Source organism: Coenobita brevimanus, chromosome 43 (assembly GCF_032717465.1).
Source record: "Coenobita brevimanus isolate Jiangsu-jjx chromosome 43, ASM3271746v2, whole genome shotgun sequence".
Lineage (NCBI taxonomy): Eukaryota > Metazoa > Arthropoda > Malacostraca > Decapoda > Coenobitidae > Coenobita > Coenobita brevimanus.
Window position 1 is genome coordinate 6,479,011 of NC_136996.1, and position 21,586 is coordinate 6,500,596.

The window sequence follows — 21,586 nt, forward strand, 5'->3', positions numbered from 1 at the left end:
TGGTGAAGAATAAAGCATATGCGAGTGAGCTCAAAGTAAGAGGATGTATGGGAGGCCAAGGATAGAGTTTTGTATTTTAAATGAACGTGTGAAAAAGCAAGGTAGAAGTATGGATTTGAGGAAACATATATATATATATATATATATATATAGATAGATAGATAGATAGATAGATAGATCATAAAACTGATTAATACAAAAACATAAGATATAAATAGGCAGATATAGCAAGACAGAGAGATAAAACTCAACAAGTTGTTCATGCAAGAAGGCAGTTAAGGAACAGGTTCTGTGTAGTAACACTGATGAGTGCGAGGCGGGTTGGTAAGCACATGTTTTCTCAGTCGCTAGTATATTTCCAAAATCACTAAAGGTCGTTTAGTTCCAGTGGACGCTCATAACATAAAGATTTCTGTCCAGCCAGCTCCTTGGAATTAAATAATTGCTCGTAACTCTTCAAAATCCGATAAAATTTGATTAGTTGCCTCATAGCCTAGAGGGCTTTGCCGAGTAAGTTCCTGCATTTATAACACTCACAGATAACCCTTCAGACGTTCAGATTTTTCTTCTCTCCAGTATTCACCCTTACCTACACTCCTAAATCATTAACGACTGCTCATAACATTCCATTCACTTTTCTAGTATACACTCGTAATCTACGGAGTGTTGCCTTTGAACGTACTTAATATCCACTCGTCATCCTGCATACACCCTTAACCTAAACAGCTTTCTCTCATCAGCTTATCAGTCGCTGGTAGCCTTTCAAGTATCTCAAAGTCGTAGTTGCGTGTAACTTTTTCAAAATCTCAACGACCTTTTGATCCTAAAGCACACCAATAACCAGAGGAGCTTTTTCTAGTAAGCTCTTTGATTTCCGACCGTCGCTATTAACCTTCCATTAAGCCATGGTGGATTTGGCTCTTTAAAAGCTGCTCACACTTTTCCAAAATTTCAGAGTTGTTATTTATGTATCTGCCTGTATACTGTACAGCCAGACGTTTTAATCGCTTAATTTTTTTCCAGTTGTCTCCTTAATGCTCCTGGGCTATAAAGGGTGGCAACAAACAAATCACCTTCATGTTTCTTTGCCCTTTGCCATCGGGTTGCAGTGTCTCATGCTCTTCTAAAATGCTCTTCTATAATGTACCCTTGACGCATAGAGCTTTCTTCAGTAAGCTCCTTGATCTGTAACCATTGCTCCTAACCTTCCAAGTATCTCATATCTTTTAGCTCCAATGTACACAGATAATCAAGATAGCTTAGTCTAGTATTTCCGTGATTCCTAATATCCGCAAACAACATTAATAATATACAAAGGTCTTTCAGTTCTGATGTATACTCACAGCTTCATAATCTAGAGAGCTTTGTCCAGTAAGCTCCTTGATCACCGGATAATTCCTTGTAACTTTGCAGGAATCCTCGGTAGTGTTAGGACAAATATACACCTATTATATGAAAAGCCTTCTCCAGTATGCTCCTTGATCCTTAGTAATCGCTCGTAACTCTCCAAAATCTCAAAAGTTTTGCACCTCTAATATACGCTCTTAACATACAAAGGCTCGTCCACAGTCGGTTTGTTTGTTTTTTTATGACAGAGATGAATCCCTTCCGTAAGTTAAATTCTGTGTTGCATGAAATTCGATGAGCCTTTCAGTCGTAGGCTTGAACGACCATTTGTGGGTTTAACAGATGTGAGGAACGAATTGAGTTTAAACTTTAGGCCACTCTTGAAACAAAATACTTTCTTCCAAACTCCATCCTAAGTTAGCGCTCACTACCACATTGTTCGTTCGGTTTTGCAGTCCTCACACACTTCAGATTGGGCAAGCATATGACTGATGGTTATGAGGCAGGGATGAGTCTCCTTGGTTACTAGTTAATCTTCCCTCCAGAAATACTACCCTTGATCATTAGCTGGAATGAAAGTTGTTATACAGTAGATCATTGTCGAGTGGAAACAAACTCACTGCAGTAAGTTCCTTGATCAACAACCTCGCTTAACCTTTCGGGAATCCACTGTAATTTCAGTTCTAAGCTTCACCCATAACTAGGCTCCTAGGTCTTTAACAAACGCTCCTAACTTTACAAAATGTCAGGGGTCATGTGCTTCAATAATACACCCATAACCCAGTGAACTTTATCCAGTAAGCTAACTCTAACCATCGCTCGTAACCTTCTAACAGTCAGATTTTTTAGTTTCAGTGTAAACTCATAAACAAGGAAACTTAGTCTAGTAATTCCTTGGTCTACAACTTTACAAAATCCCAAAGGTCCTATTCTTCTAATGTACACTCATAACCTATAAAGCTTCCTCCATTAAGCTCCCTAATTTCTAACAATCTTTCCTAACTTAAAATTGCAGAGGTCTTGTAGTTCCATTAAGCACCTAACGTCATCGAGAGCTTTGCCCAGTAATCTCCTCGATCTATAAGTATTTACCATAACTTTTTATAATTACAAATACACAAATAATTTTAGAGAGCTTCGTCGAGTAACCTTGATTTACAGATATTCTTCGTAACTCTTCACAAACCCAAAGGTCTTTTGTTATTAATACACACACAAAATTTAGAGAGATCGGTCCAGTAAGTATATAAACAAATGATTTTAAAGGGATCGGGCTAGTATAGTCCTTGATCTGTAGGTTTTGTTTGTAACTATATTATCTCAGAGGTCTTACACTGTTATAATACACAAATAAGTCTACGGGGTTTTCTCCAGTAAACTCAACCTGTAAGTATTCCCCGTAACTTTCCATAATCTCAGGTGTAACTTTTCATAATTTCAGAAGCTTCATACTACTAAAACACACAGATAACTTTATAGAGCTTTTCCCAGTAAGCTCCTTGATCTCTCACACTCACTCGTAACCTTCCAGAAATCCAGGGTAGTTTCAGGCTCGATTCTTGTAAACCGCCCCTCCTCGCCCGTGAATTATCCCGGACGGAGTAGCAATTATTTCCTCACCTCCTAGCGGGGATTTGAGCTGCCTGAGTCACGCGAGGGGGTCATTGCCGTAATTGAAACCTGCGCAGGGGGCTGAAGGTGAGCGCACAGGGAACAGGCAGGTAATGTGGCGTACCGAGTGGGGAGAAAATGCGTGGATAATGAGAGAGCGGGGAAAATGAGGAATGGGGGACCTCAGAGGGCCTGGGGTAGCATTCAGCTTGTCAGAGGGTAGTGGTGAATGGTAGGGAGGGGAGAGGGGATTGTGAATTGTGGGGGGAGGGGTGGTGGTGGTGAATGGGTTAGTGTGTTCATCTCACAACTGACAAAACCTAAGTTCAATTCTTCCCCAGCAGAACCACTGGGGACCTACCTGTAAAATTGTCTATTGCAAGTCCTATTCAAGAGAAAGCGTGCGTTTAAAACCTGATTTGTGTAGCTGAGAGGCATTAATATTGAGCCTTCTGTTCTTTCCAAGGGGCGTCTTCATTTTTTTCCCTTTATCATTAGTTTTCCAGACATCTAGGATAAAAAATGTCTTCTCTTAGTACAGGCAGCAGCACATGCTTATAAGTCTCTCATTTTTATAAACTAGACCCTATCGAGGCAGACAGTGAGAGGGAAAATACTCAGCTGTAAATGAGAGAGAGAGAGAGAGAGAGAGAGAGAATAAGTAGGGACATAGGTAAGTAGGTTGGTAGGTATCGTGGAATAAGAGGTCACGAAGGATTTACTAAAGGGTGCGTGTTTCTTGGTAAGGTAAAACAGAGACGAACCACAATTTGCATGTACTTTTGCACGCGTGGATAATTACACACACGTATGGCATTAAACTTGATTGCTCCTGATCGTGTTTGCTTAGATACCCACGCACACGGAAGTGCACACACACACACACACACACACACACACACACACACACACACACACACAGGAACAGGTCATATTCTACGCAACAACATGCATGGCAAAGAGTGTGTGTAGTATTTTTTTTTTTTTGTGCAGTATATCTTCAGCTATCACGCCCACCTCCACCTCCACACGAACCTACACTGTCATTCTAGCTCATCAGCCGCCCTGTCCTGCCCGTCTTGCTGTGTTCTGTCCTGCCCTGCTCTCCCCTCCCTGTCCTGTCTTGCTATGTCCTGTCCTCTTCTGTCATGCCCGGCCCTGCCCTGCCCTGCCCTGTCCTGTCTTCCTCTCGTACCCCTACCCTGTCTTTGTTTGTCCTGTCCTGTCCTGCCTTTTTTTTTTTTTTTTTGCCCTGCCTTGCCCTGGCCCCCTGCCCTTGCCATACCATGTAATGCCCTGCCCTGCCTTATATTGCTGTGTTCTATCCTGTTTAACCCTACCCTGCCTTGCAATGCCCTGTCCTGCCCCGCCCTGCCTTTCTCTGCCCTTCCTCCATGCCCTTCCCTGCCCATCCCTGCCGTGCTCTGGCTGACCCTGCTTTGGATGACTCTGCTCTCTCCCGCCTTGCCCTTCTCTTCCTCTATGCCCTACCCTGCCCATCCCTCTCGTACCCTGGCTGACCCTGTTCTCTTCTGCCTTGCCCTTCCCTGCCTGTCCTCCTCTCACCCGCCCTGCCATGTCTTGTTATCTTTCAACCCCATCTTGCCCTTTGCATTTTTTATGCAGAAAGGAAGAACCAAAGGCTGGAAGCCAGCAAACCGGATACTTTTCCCAGGGAAATTCTATTAAGGAGATCCAAAGTCAAGATTCTTTTGTTTTATTTTCAAGATACCTTGGCACATTACACATTGCATTAAAAAGACTAGAGGTTATACGGGGTAAGGAAGTTGCAAAAATTCACCAGCGGGCAAACATGAAGAACTGGCAGGAGACAATCAGCTCTTGCAACAGAGTGCTGAACAGAAGACGGGTGAGCGTGTGCTGCTATATGGGTGCCCTGCCCTACCCTCCGACGTCTGGCCTGCCCTCCCTTGCTTTTCCTTGTCTTGCCCTCCCGTGCCTTGCCTTGCCCTGCCCTGCCCAGCTTTGGTGCAACATGAGAGGGCCCTGGTGTGGGGCAATGTGGGCCTGCAGGAACGGCACATTATGTCAGCCACACCGCCACGGGATGTGATGTAAAACTTGTGCCTGAAGCTGATGAGCCCACGTTAGTTTACCACCAAGTCAGATTACTGTCAGATGAGCTTAACTATGTGCACTAGGCTGGCTGACATACTGAACATAATATCGGCTGAACTTTGGCCAAATACCTGAATAAATAATTGATTCTGTCACTAACGGCGTGACATTTGAGATATATACTGAAAGCTTTGCCTGTCCATCCCCTGTCATTCAAGCTGAATGTTTTATCTCCTTCAGTTCTCGTCCTTTTTTTTTATTATTATTATTATTATTATAGCTATTTTCACATGATTTTGTTCAGTGTAAAAGAAACTGTGAACTGAAGTGGACATAACTTTTTTTCCTTTAATTCGATATATCTTTCGTAATTTAAATATTATCGTCTGAAATTAGCAAGAATAAATTAAAATGAGACACTATCTGCTGCCGATGATGTATTTTCTGTTATTCTTCCTTTCACCGGACGAGTTTATTCAGTTTGGCAGAACACCCTTACACTGAAAGAGATAATGGAGACTGTATCTAACTCGTCCAGTTCGAAAAACCTCTCTATCTATCTATCTATTGCCAGACGCCTCAATCCCGTTTGGGGTGGCCACAAACAAATCGCCTCCAAGTCGCCCTGTCCCCCGCCATTTCACTGCCCTGCTCCCAACTCACACCCCCCTCTCTCATATACCTCTCCACCCCATCCCTCCATCTCATCCTCGGCCTCCCCCTCCCTCTTCCCCCCTCCTAAGCAGAATAAAATTGTCTGTAACCAACAAGAACACACACACACACACACACACACACACACACACACACACACACACACACACACACACACACACACATAACCTGATTTAAGGTTATGCTAAAAAAAAAATGGTTCCTGTCCGCTCAGTTGGCCCATCCATCTCACCCACCTGGCTTATCCATTCATCAGTCTTGATCCCCATCGCCGCTGCCACCCTTCATTTGCATACGAGTCTAAGATTCGTATATTTTTTTCATTATATATATATATTTGAGGTTGGTATAGTTGGGGACAAAAGTTTGCATAATATTTTACCTCCTTTACTTCTTTTCTGCGTCTGGGTATTAGTCCTTATGTAGCTGTTTCTCTGTCGCTGGACGATTCTATCTGATACGATGCGTCAGGGAGGAAGGTAATGGAAGTGCTATAAGGATCAGGGAGTCGCTGTGGACTAGCAAAAAAACTTACACACACACACACACACACACACACACACACACACACACACACACACACACACACACACACACACACACACACACACACACACACACACACACACACACACAAACACGCTGCACTCGCATGTCACCAATAAACTGCTTCATTATGATGGTCTACAATGTATTCTCGCTATCTCCAGACGACTTTTTTCAGCTTAGAAGAAACTTTCAGACATGAGGGGTATAAAGGGTTAGACAGAGCCTCCTTTAACATCTTCACTACGAGAGTTATCCTGTAAGTTGAATACAATCATCTCGTAGTAACAAAAATGAGAAAGAACTATGGCGTTGTGTGACTGAAGGTGTTTATTATTTGAGCCTGGACACTGGATAGCAAGCCCGTCCTTGGAGTCTATACTTTGTTCACCTTAACTTGGCTGTAATTTTTGTGCTTTTGCGACTTATTTCACGTCCTTCAATGTTCGAAAATGACAATAACACATGCACCGTGTCTAGTATCATATTCTTGTGTTAATAGTGACGACTCAACGCTGAAGATGGGAAGATGGTAATTTTAAGCCAAGATATAGTACAATGAGTATAGTAGCCAACTACCCTAAGTTAAACGCCACTCTGTCACCAATTACGCACTAATATCCACTGCCTGTATACTGTCTTAGGTGCGGTTTTATCACGTTCGGGACTGGATTAAGGACGAACTCGTAATATGTTGTTTTTCCCTTGCTACCACCGAACAATCTTAGCTTGCGGGTGAGGAGATTAGAAGCAGTTTCCATCAACAACTTCAGTACATGGGATCTTTCCTAAGGTGAAGAGCATCGTTTGACTGTAGTCCTATATCATATGGCATTCATGTGATTGTGTGACGTGTCGGTGTAGCTAGCGAAGTAGCAGTAGTAGTAGTGGTAATACTGTAGCATCAGTATCATCAGCAGCAGTAGTTGTTTTTGTTGTTGCTGCTGCTGTTGTTGTAGCCCTAGGTTCATCCGATATATGAACCAAATGGACTGCAGACTGTAGTTGTCCTCCTTCTGCAGTCCACAGTCGTTTCTGAGAACTGGGAGGGAGTTGAGGGACGTTTCTATAACTGAGGAGAGGAGTCACCCGGTCATTACGGTGCTTCCACGTGAAAGCATCCTTCTCCACTACCATGAGTCGTGAAAAAGTATTCAGGTGATGTCAACAACACAAACTACTCACTACAGCAGGTGGGATTTGAAGTCTCGCCCGTGCCTTCCACAACCCCTCTAAGCACTCTGCCGTCACACCCTCCGCCCGTATATCAAGACCAGTTCATCTACCACCGACTGACGCTTAATTCTGACCTTCACAACAGGAATAAGAGAGATAGATACAATAGTCTGAGGTCTGGTGGCTCGGGTTTCCTGCTCCAAGAACCCTTCCTTACATACTCTCCGGAGATTAACCCTTATCTACGGTGGGTTCCTGTGAGCTTAATAAAATCGTCTGTTGTTAGCTGGAATAAGATACAAAGTTCTTTCCTGGCCAGAACGCGAATCTTGATGGTTTTAACATTTTAGGTGACCTAGGAATTTCTTGAGCTTATTATGATAGGAAATTCACAGCCAAATTGTTTAGGGTCTTATTGTCCTAGGATTTGGAGACACTATGATACCCCCCATCTCTCTCTCTCTCTCTCTCTCTCTCACACACACACACACACACACACACACACACACACACACACACACACACACACACACACACACACACACACACACACACACACACACACACACACACACACACACACACACACACACACACACACACACAGGTATTTTGCATATTATACATTATTCTCTTCTGTGTTCTCTGTATTCTTTATTTATTCTCACACAAGATAATATTTACGTGTTTTATGGAGACCTGAACGTTGTAGGAGAAGGAGCTATAATGTTGTTACTTTAGCTCGACTCAGATATTCGTCCTTTGCAGCTCTAAGACAGAAATTGACAATGTTCACGCTCTACATATTTTCCATAGCATTTCTTTTGTGAATAGCAGCATAATCTTGTGTTAGTCAATTCTTAGAACGCAGCACTGAAGATGAGGAGATGGGAATTTTAGGCCAAGTTAGAGTAAGAAGAGTATAGGCCAAGTTAGAGCAAGTCATCCTTAGCTGACGAAAATACGACCCAAGGTGCTGAGTATGGAAGAGAGGGAGGCGTGTCGTGGGTAAGAAGGGTCGTTACTGTCCATCTGCAGAGGCCACCCTTCACAGGATCCGGCGTCAGGCAATAGATATATAGCTAGATAAGCAGATAATGGTGGCCCCTCTTGCAGTGGCGGGGTGTACGTGCAGTGAATTCTAAGGGAGGGAGGGGGGGGGCTGGAGGGGGGAAGTGATGGCTTCTGCTAGGGAGACTTGTCTGTGGGACCACCCATTGAGGTGTGTGTGTGTGTGTGTGTGTGTGTGTGTGTGTGTGTGTGTGAGGGAGAGAGAGAGAGAGAGAGAGAGAGAGAGAGAGAACATATCTAAGAGCGATTTTGTTAGTCTATCTCTCATTAACAATCTTAGGACTCGAGTTGCTTCATTCCCCCTAGACTAGCAAACCACACCACACCACACCACACCACACCACACCACGTAACATGCCATACTACTCTCTTACACAGCACCACGCAAAATTACTCTCCTACAACACACCACACAAAGACCATTAACTGAAGAGCCCTAAAGTCCCCTCATCTAATACTATTGTAGATGCCATGTGTCTTATGGAGGAGGCAGACCAATCTTTCCCTTCCCACAGGTCCAATATTCTTCCCCAGTTCTAGCAGTTGGTGTTTACAGTTTTCAGTTCTTATGTGCGACTGACAGGATAGCGGGCCTTTTTCAGTGTGCCTACTGCATACCAGAAGAGGAATAAATCACTACAAACCTCACTGTCGCTCTGGCACTTGACCAAATACACACCATGATGACTGTGGAACGCTAGGGACAATACGTTAGGATTTGGTAGTATGGCAGTGGGAAGGGAGGGGTTCGTGACGTGTCAGTGAGACCTTGTGGAGATGCAGTGAATATGGTGATATCAAATTCAAATTTGTCAGTAACTGGATACCATTACTGAACTGAGAAGTGAAATATACCAGGACTGCTTAAAATGATCCATGAGAAGGAATTGAGGGGATGGTGGATATGGCATGTCGTTGAGTCGTGTAGATGATTAGCAGACTCTGTTTTCATGACAATCAGATCTTCAGACTTTACCCTGCCCCAATCGGTGCTGATCTCATTATTTTATCATCATCAGGCCACTCCTCTACCTCTTGACCACTATGTCCCCCCAGATGACAATAACACGGGTAATTTTATCCTTAATAATTAACTCTTCAGTTTTGCTGCTGCAAGATAATTTTAATATTTTATGAGAATCAGCTAAAAGGAAACAAATGAAATCTATGTCAACTCGTCATCATTAGCATTGTGATGAGAAGGGACAGACTAAGATGGTTTAGGTATGTGGAGAGGTCGCACGATGACAACTGGGTGCGGAAGGTGAGGGGAGTGAATGCTGAGGGTGGAGCTGTGAAAGGCAGGCCGAAAAAGACTTGGGACGAAGCGATACCTTGTCACGTCAGGGATAAGGGACAAAACAGAGATCGTGCTAGAGATCGAGCAACATGAACAGCAACCATTAGGTGACCGAGGCCGACTCATGCAAGTATACTGGAACCTTTTAAACAATACGAACGATACGAACGAACCTCTATACAATTTCAGTTGAATTAGGAGGCACCCTTCGAACAGGAGAGGTTACGTATGGTGTAAGTTTCCTTAAAATCTTACCAAAGCTGAGTATTTTAGTCTGAGAACAGCAAAAATAGAATGAAAAATGTCGTTCTTGGTTGGAAGTGCGTGAAGTCTGGATTGGGTGGTGGAAGTTGGTACACGAGGGAGCATCTATTGCATGATGGAGGTTTTGATAATTTGAGTTTAGCTTTTTATCAGAATTTGTGTCAGAGATTTCGTTCTGCATTGCACCATCTCTCTCTCTCTCTCTCTCTCTCTCTCTCTCTCTCTCTCTCTCTCTCTCTCTCTCTCTCTCTCTCTCTCTCTCTCTCAAACACACACACACACACACACACACACACACACACACACACACACACACACACACACATCAAACTGTATTTTCTTTCACACAAGTTATCTACACAAACGCATACTCACCTCTTCTCTCTCTTTGAATTAATATAATTTTCTCTCATTTGGCGAAAAAGCTCCTGTTGCTTCCCCTAGTTCCATTAACTCCTCGAATCAGATGACGCGATAATTATTGCATTTTTGCTACCACCAGAACACACCGAAAATCTCCTGAAGTGTAGACGGTAATGAATGCTACATCTAACGCCTCCAGTCCGAAAAGTCTCCTAAGCTGAATAAAATCATCTGGAAATAACAAGAATATATATTAAATAATTGGATTGTGCGGATTAATCTTTAGCTCCCTTAGGCACACTTTACAGCTGAATATTCTTTGTTATGTGCAAAAAAAATCCTAGAAATAAAAGATGAAATTTAACAAGAGCTGAAGTTACTGGGTAGCTAAGTGCTTTTGGGCAATAGAGATGTGCATATTCCTTATTACTTGATTATTTTCTTCGTCCTGAGCAAGTGTTGTGGTGGACATGGAGTGTAAGATAAATAATTCAGTGGTTGATGGGGAGGTTCACCATCCACTCACTCGATGTTGTGCACCCTTAGGTTGACTTTACATTGAGTGCCAACCAAACTGCTTCTTGTAATCCAGAAAACAGTTTATTACATCCAGTGATAACCATATATTCAAACTACCCCTGGTGGTTTAGTGAGTTAAGGCTCCTTAACGGGATGGGGCCCTTAAAGATTAACGTCGGAGGGGTGGTTGGGATTTATTGGTTACATAGTTCCACTCAGGGGAAAGTGAGGCTGGTCAACCTTGCTTTTAACGTTGTGACTAACTAGACAAGCCCCGGGACCCTACGCTCTTGATGGGACAAAAAAAAAAAAAAATGGATAATCAATGGATAATGGTAATACGGCGCTTTCAGTATTTCATGTTAAGCGATTCATATCCTTGTTATGTGCATGTGTTGTGGTATGTATGTGTTGTGCTGATACGCCTGTAAGACAGATCTAGTGATAAGTTTTGAAGTTCCTTGATAAATGGATTCTTTACTGTATTTTACTTACACTTGACCTGACTCTTCTTTTTTTTTCCGTGGAGGTGATATGTGGTGATTTTTATATTAACCGTGACCTAACTCTTCTTTTCTCGTGCACATGTTTTGGTGGACATGGAGTATATGACAGAATTTTAATATTTCGCGTCACCTAATTTTCGTTAAGGTGTTGTGGTGAATAAGGAGCGCATGGAAGAGTTTCTCACATGAGAAAGATTCTCATATTTCCCGTGACCTAACTTTCATGCAGGTGTTGTGGTGAATATTGAGCGAATGATAGCATGTATATGGTAAAGATCTGTATATTTCCCCTGACCTAACTCTTCCTTTCCTTCTTCCGTGCAGGTGTTGTGGTGGACATGGGGTGCTCTTACGGGTGTACTCGCTGCTCGCCGCTCAACGGGTGTCTCTCGTGCAAGCCGCCCTTCTTCCTGGTGTTGCACAGGGACGGCGTGAGGCAGAAGGCGTCCTGTTCGCGTTCATGTCCTCGCGGATTCTACAAACTCAAGAGGAAGCGCAGTGGGTTTTGTACCAGTGAGTAAGGCGGTGGTTAGGGACTGATATAAAGACTGTAGATTGGTTAGGGTAAGAATATCAATACTGTAGATTGATGGGAGTAAGAATGGTAAGAGTAAGGTTATAAATACTGTAGGCTGGTTAGAGTAGGAGATCAAATTATCTACTACGGTGATGATAAAATTTTAGGTTTCCAGTAAGAGAACGAATTTTGTCCTAGGGTGGGGATACAAATTTTGCGAGTCTTTAAGCTGAAGAAATAGCGCAGTGTGTATAAGCGAATAAAGTCGAATTATTGACTGATAAAATTGAGGTGGTTAAAGTAGGAGTACGAATTTGGACTAGAATGTAGGTATTGATTTTAGGAGAGGATGGAGAATGAAAGACTGACTAAGAGGGTGTATGTAGGTGAGGTGGAGGGAGGGAGAGGGAGGGGTAGACCGAGGATGAGGTGGAGGGATGGAGTTGAGAGGTATATGAGGGAGGGGGGGGTGAGTTGGGGGGAGGGGAGTCAAATGGTGGGTGACAGAGTGACTTGGAGGCGTTTTGTCTGCGGCCACCCTTTGCGGCATTAGGGCGTCGGGCTATAGATAGATAGATAGATAGATTTTAGGATTCTGCAAACTCAAGAAGAGGAGTAACTGGTTCTGTACAAGTGGGAAAGGCGAGGTTAGATGCTGATGTACGCAGGCTGATTAAAGTAAGAATATTAATAAACTGAGATGAAGATAGTAAATTAGGAAAATCAATAATGCGTTAGGATTAGCATGGTAATTATATGGGAGAAAACATATTCGATTCTACTAGCTCAAAATGAATCGCAGTGGGTTCTCTACCAGTTAGTAAGTCTGGGGTTGATAAGAAAAGTTTAGCTAAAGTAGGAAAATGAATACTGTTAATTCGTTAGCCATAGTTCCCGCTAACCCTCTACGCACTGCACGAGGAGCAGCGTCATGTAGGCTGTTTATCCTGTACCCTAATAAAGACTCAAACTGTCACCGTAACACTGGACATTTGAAGTGGGAATCTCGAATACATTTACATTCGATTCCCTTTCGTAACTTACATCTGTTTTTGCACGAAAAACTAGACAAGACAAGATTCTGCCGTCTCCTTTCCTCGTCCATCTTTATATATATATATATATATATATATATATATATATATATATATATATATATATATATATATATATATATGTGTGTGTGTGTGTGTGTTTGTGTGTGTGTGTGTGTGTGTGTAAACACATACACACATACATACACATACACACTATGAGCAGGCATTTTTTTTAAATTAGTGTTAGCCAAAGCTAAATAAGAAAAAGAATGAGGTGGAAGGCATTTAATAAACCCACCATCCATGAGCAGGAAATTGCTTCCGTCTAAATAAGACAAGGATATGATTAGTATTCCTCTATCCTGGCTCACAGATCAGAAACCTATAGCTTTACAAATTCACCGAGCGCATGATTAGGAGCAGATGAAAGGAAAGAAGCAAAGTCTATCTATCTATCTATTGCCAGACGCCTCAATCCCGTTTGGGGTGGCCACAAACAAATCGCCTCCAAGTCGCCCTGTCCCCCGCCATTTCACTACCCTGCTCCCAACTCACACCCCCCTCTCTCATATACCTCTCCACCCCATCCCTCCATCTCATCCTCGGTCTCCCCCTCCCTCTTCCACCCTCCACCTCACTCACATACACTCTCTTCGTCAGTCTTTCACCCTCCATCCTCTCCACATGGCCAAACCACCTCAGTGTGTTCCTCACAACGCTTCCTATCACATCCACATCAACACCACAACGCTCCTTTATATCCTCATTCGTCAGCCTGTCTCTCCACGTGACTCCACAAGCTCCTCTTAAATAACTCATTTCCACTGCTCTCACTCTTGACTTGTGTCCTTCCAACAACGTCCAAGCTTCACTTCCGTACGTTAGAGTTGGTATCACAATACTGTCATGTAGTAACTTTTTTACTTCCATGCTCACTTCCCTGTTTCTTATCACTGCTTTCAAGGAACCAGCAACCTTTCTTCCCTGCTGTACCCTTTCAAGCACTTCACCCTCCAAACCTCCATCCTTACTCATCACACTACCCAAATACTTAAACGTACTCACATTTTCCAATTCCTCACCATCCAACCTCGCTATACATTCACTGACTTCACCTCTCTCAAAGACCATCACTTTACTCTTCCCTACATTCACCTTTAGGTTCCGTTTCTTACACACTCTCTCAAACTCATCCACCAAGCCTTGCAGCTCCCCTTCATCTTCACTCAACAACACAGTATCATCTGCAAACAACAGTACAGGGAGTTTCCAAACACTATCCTCTCTCACCAGGGCCACTCCAACATCCACTACCCTACCTTGTACCTCTTTTATTACCCCATCCATGTACAGATTGAACAACCATGGAGACATGACACATCCCTGTTTCAAACCAACTTTCAAAGAGAAAAATTCACTTAGTTCACCATCCACACGCACTGCAGCCTTAGCACCATCATACATACTCTTCACAGCATTCAACAACTTCCCATCTACTCCATATATTCTTAACACTTTCCACAATCCTTGTCTATCCACCCTGTCATATGCTTTCTCCAAATCCATGAAAGCCGCATACAACTTCTTTCCCTTCTCTAGAAACTTTTCCACTAAAGATCTAAGAATGAATATCTGATCTACACAACCTCTTCCCTTCCTAAAGCCTCCCTGTTCTTCTCCAACTAATTTCTCTGTTCTTTCTCTAACTCTGTCTATAAGTATCCTACCATACACTTTTCCTATTATACTAAGAAGACAAATGCCCCTATGATTACCACACACTTCTTTTTCCCCTTTTCCTTTGTACAAGGGAATAATTATACCTGACTTCCAATCCTCCGGGACTCTACCTTCCTCCCAGGCCAATCTGCACATCTTCCACATCCATTCTACTACTATCTCTCCCCCATGCTTCAGCATCTCACCACACACTCCATCAATTCCTGGGGCTTTCCCCGATTTAACTTTCTTCATTGCTTCCACAACCTCTATCCTACTGATTTCTACCTGTCTTCTCACCTCCCTCCTTCTCCCAGCCATTCCCCAGCCACTTATACTCGCATTACTTCCATCCTCTACGTTCAACAATTCCTTAAAGTGTTCTCTCCATCTGCTCACTTTTTCTCCCTTCTCCACTAGTAATCTACCATGTTTATCTTTCACTCCCTGCTAACTTCACTTCCACCCTGTCTTACTCTTTTCACTTCTCTCCAGAACATTTTCTTACAGTCCCTCCACTTTACACTCAAATTCCTTCCAAATTCCTGATCCACTCTCTTCTTACTCTCTCTTACTAATCTTTTCACCTCTCTCTTCCTTTCCACATATAACTCTCTCTTCTGCCTCTCAACTTCTTCCACGCCCCTATTTCTCATCCATTCATTGTATGCTTTCTTCTTTTGTGCCACAGCCTGTTTCACCTCTTCAGTCCACCACGCTGTTCCTTGCACCCCCTCCGTCTTCTCTTCCTTCCACACACCACATCACATGCTGCACATATTTCTTCTGTAAATATCTTACACACACCTTCCACGTCTCCCATCTGCTCCAATTCATATTTGCCCAATCGTTCCTCCACTTCTCTCTTATACTCTGCCTTTTTCTCATCCTCTTGTAACCTTTCCACTCTCCTTGCAACTACTCCTTCCTCTCGTCTTTCCCTTCTTCTATTCCTCCATCTTACTTGCATCCTAATTCTGGCCACCACCAAGTAGTGGTCAGAAAGGCCACTCCCCCAACCTCTATAAACTCTTGCATCCAATATACATCTTCGCATCCTTTCATCCACACACACATAATCAATCATTGCCTTCCTTTCATTCAGTTCACCACCCACCCTTCTCATCACTCGCCATGTATACCTGTGGATCATTTTATGCCTGTAGAGGGTATTGGCTATTACCAACCCCCTCCCAGCACAGATGTCCACTAACGCACTCCCATTCTCATCTATCTCAGCAGGCACACCCCACTCACCAACTATTCCATCCACCTTCACATTACCAACTTTACCATTCATATCACCGATCAAAAACACTCTCTCATTCCTTCCAAACTTTTCCATGCACACAAACAAGAAGCAAAGTGTCAGATGAAAAAAGAATATATCTTTATCATACAGTAATGTAGATAAGGAAAAGAGTAGTAGCCTACTGCTGGATGATTAGGATAACCCACACGTGCAGTGAGATAACGAAGTACCTTGACCACAAGGCAAAAGAAAATGAAATCGGGAGTTCTGGCAGAATCGAGAATGCCAGAAATAGTATTTTTTATCTCCTCCAACGAAATTGGAGGAGGTTATGTATTCACCTAAGTTTTTCTGCTTGTTTATTTGTTTGTCCACACGATATCTCCAAAAGTTCTTAATGAATTTCAACGAAATCTTGTGGAAGGGTGGGCGTTTGGCCAAGAAAGAAATTATTAAATTTTGGGGCGGATCTGGATTCGGATCCTGCAATGACACTGGCGGAGGTATGCGCTCTTTGAGTGCTTTCTAGTTTCGCCTGTAATGACAGGTTGATGATGTTTGTAATATAGGAGTATAAATTATTTGTTGCATTTTTTTTTTTAGCTTTGTCATCCACGTTCGGGTAGGAAAAGAGGCGGGATGATGATGATGATGATGATGATGATGTGCTTTTAAAGTAAAACACAAAGGACATGGATAATACCAAGGGAGCAATGTCAACAGAAAAATAATCAACAGGAAAAATCATACATCCGCATAGAAATAGTGAAAAAGAAAAATGAAAAGCAAAAAAGTAAATGAATTTGGGTACATTTGAGTACTTTTGAGTAAGTCTTCCATTACGCCGGAAACAATCCCAGCTATGGCTTAAGAAACGAGATGAAAATAACGGGGGTGGGTGGGGGGAGTGGAAGGGGGTTAAAACTGTCAGAAAAATACAGAAAACAAACTGGAGGAATACGTATTGAACTGGTAAGGTCTTTCTGCTGCGCTGTGTAAAGCATACATTTATCGTGGAACCAGCCAATGCAAATTATATATTTTAAGTATTACCCCCAGCAATGGATCCTTACTGTGAGAGTGATGGAAGAGCTATAAATATGTTAAAACTGTGAGAGCTTTCAGCAACTGGTTATTATCAGATGACTGGAAAATCTGATCGCCTTTCACAAAACTATTTAAACCAATATGAATGATCCAGGAAACTTGCAGAACGGGAAGGATTATAAACATTTTTTATTTAGGTTCTTTATTTACCGTTCACTACACGCCTCAACACTGCTGGGCACACTGTCGCTGAAGGCCAAGCAAGGAAGGGTGCATGAGAGCAAAGGGTTACATTGACACATATATGGCATAAAAGATATAGAAGTAATTAACAATACAAACACAGTAAAGAAGAAAGAGATACAATGACACATACATGGTACAAAGTTAATCCAATAATTATCATTACAAGTTAAGGAATGAGCAAAGGGATTCAATAACACACACATACGTACATACTTATGCAGAGAGAGGCACATATGCACACATACATACTATACATATACGTATATGTTCACGCATATGTAGCCACACACATAGGCTACTGTATGTACAGGATAAGTACGCATGTATAAATATATGGGTATATGTTTAGTGGGTAATTATTGTGCTCCAGTCGGATTGAGCCGGTGAAGGTTTATATCCAAGGGGTGATTGGGGTTTATTGCTCACGTAGTGCCACTCAGGGATGAGTGAGGCTGGTCACTCTCATTTTAAATGTCGGGACCAACTGCCTAGCCCCGGGCTTCTACGCTCCTCATGGGGCAACGTAGGATTGGATGTTGGATGGATGGATGGATGGATATGCAGACGTACATACATATACATATGTTACATGCACATATATGCCATCCACATATACCGTAGCCATGTTACAGGGAATTTGTGTAACCAGCGATTTTATGAAATCCGTAGGTAATTCATGAAATGAGTTTAAATTAGAATGGGTTTATTAAGGTTAGGTTAATGTAGGCTGCGGTTAGGTTAGGCTGGCATAATCTAGTTTATATTTAGGTTTGGTTAGGCTAGGTTAGATAGGTTAGGTTAGGTTAATTTATATGAATATGTTGTGTATATAAATTAAACAAACGTAACCTAACCTATCTAACCTAGCCTAACCTAATCTAAACTTAGCCTAGAATATCCCAGCCTAACTTAACCGCAGCCTAAATTAACCAAACCATAATCCTAAGTTAAACTCATTTCGCAATTTCTCTAGGGATTCCATGAAATCAGTGGTTACACGAATCCCGTGTAACATATACAGGGAGACATATACATGTACACTCTAAATGGATACATATACATCGTCACATACACAGGTAGAGGGAGAAACAGAGACGATACTCATTACAAAGTTGCACCTAACGTGTACATGAGTCGTGGGATAATGTACAAGTGTATCAACACGATATAAAGAAAATGATAGAAATAAAGAAAACGACAAGTTACAAGTTAAGCTATGGTAGAATACAACACCATGCATGGAGTGTCCTAGTGCTGGGATTTTGAATCAAGAGGTTATTTTATAATGCATATCGTGTTTTTTTTTCTCTCTCTCCATCTACCCACCTGTGTATGTGACTATGTATATGTATCCACTTAGGGTGTATATGTATATATATGTCTCCCTGTCTGTGTATACATGAATGTATTATATATATGTGCATGTTGCATATGTATATGTACCCATATCTTTATACATACGTACCTATCCTGTACATGCAGTATGTCTGTTGTTACATGTGTGCATGAATATATACATACAGTATATGTATAGATTTATAATGTACGTATATGTATGTGTGCATATATGTGCCTCTCATTGCATATGTATGTACATACGTGTGTTTCTATGTACCACTTCACTCAAATCAAAACATAAAATGATAATTACTGTGCCAACTTTGTACCATGTATGTATCATTGTATACCTTTGTTCATTATTGTGCTTGTAATGATCATTCCTTCTGTACCTTCTATGCCCTGTGATACCAATTTTGTTTTCCTCATGCACCCTTCCCTGCTTGGCCTTCAGGGACAGTCTTCCCCAGAGAGTTGGGGCTGTACTGAAAGGTAAATAAAGAACCTAAAAAAAAAAAAAAAAGCACCTTTCACAGCACCACCACCCTCTTAACACCATCTCTCTCTCACAACACCATCTTCTCACAACACCTCTCTCTCACACCAACACCCTCTCTCTAGCATCACCACCCTTTCACAACACGTCCTCCCTCTCACAGCACCAACACCCTTAAGCAATACTCCCCTCACACAAAGTCACCATCCACTCACAACACCACCTCTCTCTCACACCACCACCCTCTCAATGCACCTCGCTTCTACAACCTACTGCCCTTTCTCAGCACCACCTCACCACCTCTCTCTCCTCTCTCTGACAATCCCACCTCCCTCCCACAATACCACTTGTCCCCTTACCCCCACTACCCCCCCTTCACCATCCTCCTACCCCAACCATGCCACCCCCCCTAACCATCCCTGTCCCCCAGAATGCTCGATGCGGGGGTGCGAGGCGTGTGTTGGTCCTCGCTACTGTTCAGCCTGCAGCCAACACTACATCAACTTCTTCGGTACCTGCATCAGACAAACCCCAGGTGAGACAGACGGGAATCTAATGAGGTGGCGTGAATTTCTATCATTTAGTTAGATGCAAGCAGTTGTAATTTATCTAAGTAATGACCTATAACATAGTCCGGGTAAAAGAGTACTTCAGTACTTCTCTTAGTTCAGCTGTTATGGCTAGCACTGAGAACCCATTTGGCCAAGATTCGATACCTATCTCTGATGGTAATTACGCGTGGGTATAATTTGCCGTGATATATTAAACTGTTTATAAATATTAAATTCGAGTGCCACATATATATACTTTAGGCATACATGTTTTTAGTACAGTAATACATTTATTGATTCGATTGGCAAAGGTCGGTAAATATATTTACTAAAAAAGAAAAAAAAAAAGCTACAAGCCAAAGATCAAACACCGTTGACACTAAATTTGTCTTTGGAACTATGGTTGAACAATTTTATCTTTATATTTTGCGTGCCGTTCAGTAATTAATCTTTTTTATTTGCAGATAATGAACTGGAGGAACTGAGGACCATTGAGAAGCAGCCACACCATCTCTTTCCTGGGATGGTAACGACTAATTACACGAGTGGCGGCGGAAGTGTTACAAATAGCACTAATAGTATTAATAATGGTGGTGTATATAGAAGTAGTAGAGGTAGGGAAAGTGATATTAGTAATAGTGAATTTAATAACAGTCACAGTAACCTGAATCACAGTATAAGCAGCGGTGATAGTAATAGTGAATTTAATGTTAGTCACAGTATAAGTAATGGTGATAGTAATCGTAGCACAACCACTACAAACATAACCTACACAACCAACCTCCCGTCCCGGCCAACCAAAGCAACCTCACACCCCACCACCACCCCGTCGCCCCCGTCACTACCACCACAGCCACCACACTCACCCCCACCACAGGCAAGCACACCGCTAGATGCTAGTCGTTCCCCTATTTCCACCACTCCAGCTTCGATACCCGTGAACCCATGCCGTCGATACAGGAGGAAGTGGAGAGGAAGAGGAAGCGGGAAGAGGAGAAGAGGACAGAAGGGGAGGAGAAAAGGAAGAGGTAGAAGGAGAAACAAACAGAGAAGATTACTGAGAAAACATGGAAGAGAGGAAATTTCAGAGGAGGACAGGTACCTCAGAAAAATCTGTAAGCGAAAAATGAGGAAGAGAAGGAGAAGAAAAAGAAAGAAGACTCATGTGCAGACTTCCAATGTAAGGGATGAGTCGACCCCAACTCCAGGCGTTGCTAGGAGGGACGAGGAGAACCAAAGCTCAGTAGCCACACAAGGAGAGACAGCAGACCTGCAGGGTATCAAGTTCACACCAGTCACCGAGATGATAGACCTGTCGCTGCTAGAAGAGGGGATGGAAGAGGGGGAAGGGGAGGAAGAATCACAGGACCTACCCAGCAGGGACCCCCACCGGACAAAATTCCACCGCAAGTTCATCTACAAGAATAGACCGAGAGCGATGGTGGCGTTCAAACAATCTAAGGAATACAGACGGGCCAAAGAAACAGTCGTGCACAAAATCAGGCACGAGGCACACAAAAGGAAGAAGACTCTTTCGTGAAGTGCACCTGAATAGACTCTTCTCTGGTTACGTGAAACTGAAAAGGAAGAACATGCACTGTCGTGAGAATCTAGTATGACGATACCTTGACATATATGTGAAATATAGACAGTGTTGAGTTAGAACTGTTCGCTCTTCAAGAATATATTGCTTTAAGTTTAGTGAGTTATGTATATGTGTGAGCGGTGTATTCTTACATCAAATTCAATGACTAAGGGAGGGAGTCGTGAGGTGTAGTTTACCAGATATTAAAATTTCCAAACCAAAGAGGTGGCTTTATGGAAATCGTAGGTTGGGTGGTCGATGATCGATCTCAAGTGGAATGTTGACAGGATCACTTCTCTGATTTGCTTTTCGAGGATATTTGATAACATATCTTCACACAT

At 42.5% G+C, this 21,586-nt stretch overlaps 1 protein-coding gene across 1 annotated transcript in view; it reads left to right on the forward strand.

Annotated features, from left to right (window-relative positions):
- The window catches only part of LOC145397796 (uncharacterized), an 80,897-nt gene extending 59,697 nt beyond the window's left edge, over positions 1-21,200 (forward strand). The window contains exons 3-6 of the mRNA XM_080270818.1: positions 11,782-11,970; positions 19,540-19,644; positions 20,125-20,186; positions 20,538-21,200. Coding sequence (XP_080126944.1) covers positions 11,782-11,970; positions 19,540-19,644; positions 20,125-20,186; positions 20,538-21,200 — 1,019 coding nt within the window. The remainder of the gene's footprint in view (positions 1-11,781; positions 11,971-19,539; positions 19,645-20,124; positions 20,187-20,537) is intronic.
- Positions 21,201-21,586: the final 386 nt, after the last annotated feature.